A 2510-nucleotide genomic window follows, 5' to 3' on the forward strand; every position below is an offset into this window, starting at 1 on the left:
ATGTTTCAATTAGTTAATACCGATATATTGAGAAAACAAATCATCGATAATAATGAATGTTCCCTTTAACAGGAAAGTACCAAAATTTGTACTGCATTTGTTATTTTGGTTGAATAAGTGAGTTATTGAGCCACAAAGCCACACTAATTCGAACTCGTTCTTTTTATATTTGGATGAAAACTCTCTCAGTAACGACCATATCTCAAATGGTCATCTAATGGTAATAATTTGACATCTGTATAAGAGTGGACAGGTGATTAAACTGTTAAAACTTAGGTCATAGGCTATTTTAAAAACCACTCAACAAAATGAAGCAAAATTAGCATACAATTTTTATTTACACTTGTTACTTTCATCTCGTTCAAGACGCCGGAAGTGACTTTGAGCTAAAGAGTTGATAATTGATACAAAACAATGAAAAAATGTGCACACAACAAAGCCGTGGTACAGCATGGAAAACCATCCGCTACTTGCATTATCAACAACCCTGTCCCCACTTAGCTTCTTCTTCTGCTTGGCTATATATTCCGAGAAGTAAGTTTCCAACCGACCACCAACCATTGGTATTTTAGAAACCATCTCAAACACCCAATCGAGAAAGAAATTGTTGAACGAAAGTATAACAAATACTTGTTGGATGGTTGTCTTGATTATGGCTTTGCCGATGACAGTCGCTCCGAAAAAAGTCCAAAATGGAACCAGGAAACTACCGCATGTGATTCCTGCCAAGTCGAAAAAGGGATTTGGAATTGACGCGCATGCGAGGATCCCCCAAAATCCAGCTTCGACTACCAAGTATCTCACGCTTAACTTGACTCGATCCAAGAACGTGAGAGATTCCGGAGATTTTCTTTCTAGCTCTTCGATCTCCAGAAGCGCGTCTTTTTCTTCCCCAGAGATTCTTGCGGCTCTACCCATGAAGTAAGGTGGAAGTTCCCCTACAGCCGTGCCCAGGCCCCACATGTAAGACTCCAAACGTACTTTGCTCATGATGTTCCACAACGTAGCGACTTGTCTATGGTCGGAATCTTGAGGGCAGTGTGTGGCCTGATTGGCTTGCTCTCCAAAGTCAAGATAACCACATTCATTTGCTGCTACAGTCACTGAGGCTATGTAAGGACCCAAATACAACGCAAAGGTGTGAACTCCTGTCCCTAACCCTACAGAAGACAACATCCCTAGGGAGAACCAATAAATGCACCTGAGGAACATCTGCTGCACCCGTAGTACAAATGGGTGGTTTGAAAATAACGAGTAGACAAGACATCGGGATACAACAAGAAGAAGGATTACAACATAGATGACCTTCCGGCATTGGATTGCTTTGTCAAGCATTTTTTGTGTGTAAAGAAGCAGTTCTTTAAGACAGTAAAATAAAGTCAACCTCGGATTGCGCCACAATACTAAACGTTTGTAGTCGACTGATGAAGATGACGCGTTACCCAATTTATCGGTTTCCTCTTTTGGATTCTCGGATGATTGAGTGGCGGTTGCTTGATTTTCACGTGTTTTTGTATCAATGGCATCTTCATTTTCAATACATTGATCGTCAACTTGTGTATCATCTTTTTTCACTAACCTTTCATTATCTTGAAAATCAATACCTTGAGAGTCAACAATTTTATCAGCGACTTTAACTAACTTTTTCTCAGGAGATTGACGTCCGATTTCTTTTGGTTCGATAGACTGGATTTCTTCTGCTTTCATTTTCCTAAAAAGATAAATACTATTTAACCGTGCCGTTTAGTTGATAGATAGACGCAACTAATAATTTAAAATTGTAATGTCTGCCTTTGTTTTGCCGATCTGAATTTTATAAGTTGTTTTGTTGTTGTTTCAAAAAGGTTTAGTAAATATTTACATCATTTGACCATATGATTTCGGATTCATCTAATGAAAATAAAGATTTTTAAGAAATGTAGGGCCTACGATTCTGTTAAAGTAGGCCTAACTGACTTAACAAGTTTTGGGTTTTGACTACTGTCTTAAGAAAGAACTTTTGTTGTAAACATTAAAAAATAGTTCCTAAGTAGAGTTATTTAAGAAACAGTCATTCTTTTCTTTATTTTTGTGTGTGTTTTTTTTTTTATTTCCCAGTGGCATGGCCACTTTATAATTCAATTGAACGCCAGTTGATATTTTTTAATCAGGCCCATTTACTAAGGCAGGAATACATTAAAATCCTATGGCTTGTCTACAGCTCCTTTACGTTTATCAATGGTGTCCGGGCAACTGGGGACATGGAAAATTGCGGACGCCGGGCACACCATAAAAGCGGACAATTTCGGGCACTAGGGATTACTGTCACCACTGCCACCTAACAAGGATTGCACTGGTGTTTACAAATATTTAATGGCAGGAACATTGTGGACTGGACACAAATTAAAAGCGAACAATTTCGGACACTAGGGATTACTGTCACCACTGCCACCTAACAAGGATTGCACTGGTGTTTACTAATATTTAATGGCAGGAACATTGTGGACTGGACACACAATAAAAGCGAACAA

At 38.6% G+C, this 2510-nt stretch overlaps 1 protein-coding gene across 1 annotated transcript; it reads right to left on the reverse strand.

The window, feature by feature from the left end:
• Positions 1-333: 333 nt before the first annotated feature.
• Positions 334-1828, reverse strand: LOC128990552 (vacuole membrane protein 1-like). Its single transcript, XM_054412966.1, has one exon. It carries the CDS (start codon positions 1705-1707, stop codon positions 334-336), a length of 1374 nt encoding a protein of 457 aa, XP_054268941.1. The 5' UTR covers positions 1708-1828.
• Between the last annotated feature and the right edge of the window lie 682 nt (positions 1829-2510).

This window comes from Macrosteles quadrilineatus, unplaced genomic scaffold, assembly GCF_028750875.1.
Source record: "Macrosteles quadrilineatus isolate MER2022 unplaced genomic scaffold, UCM_ALF_1.0 Scaffold_3__2_contigs__length_128488019, whole genome shotgun sequence".
In the NCBI taxonomy this organism is placed as follows: domain Eukaryota; kingdom Metazoa; phylum Arthropoda; class Insecta; order Hemiptera; family Cicadellidae; genus Macrosteles; species Macrosteles quadrilineatus.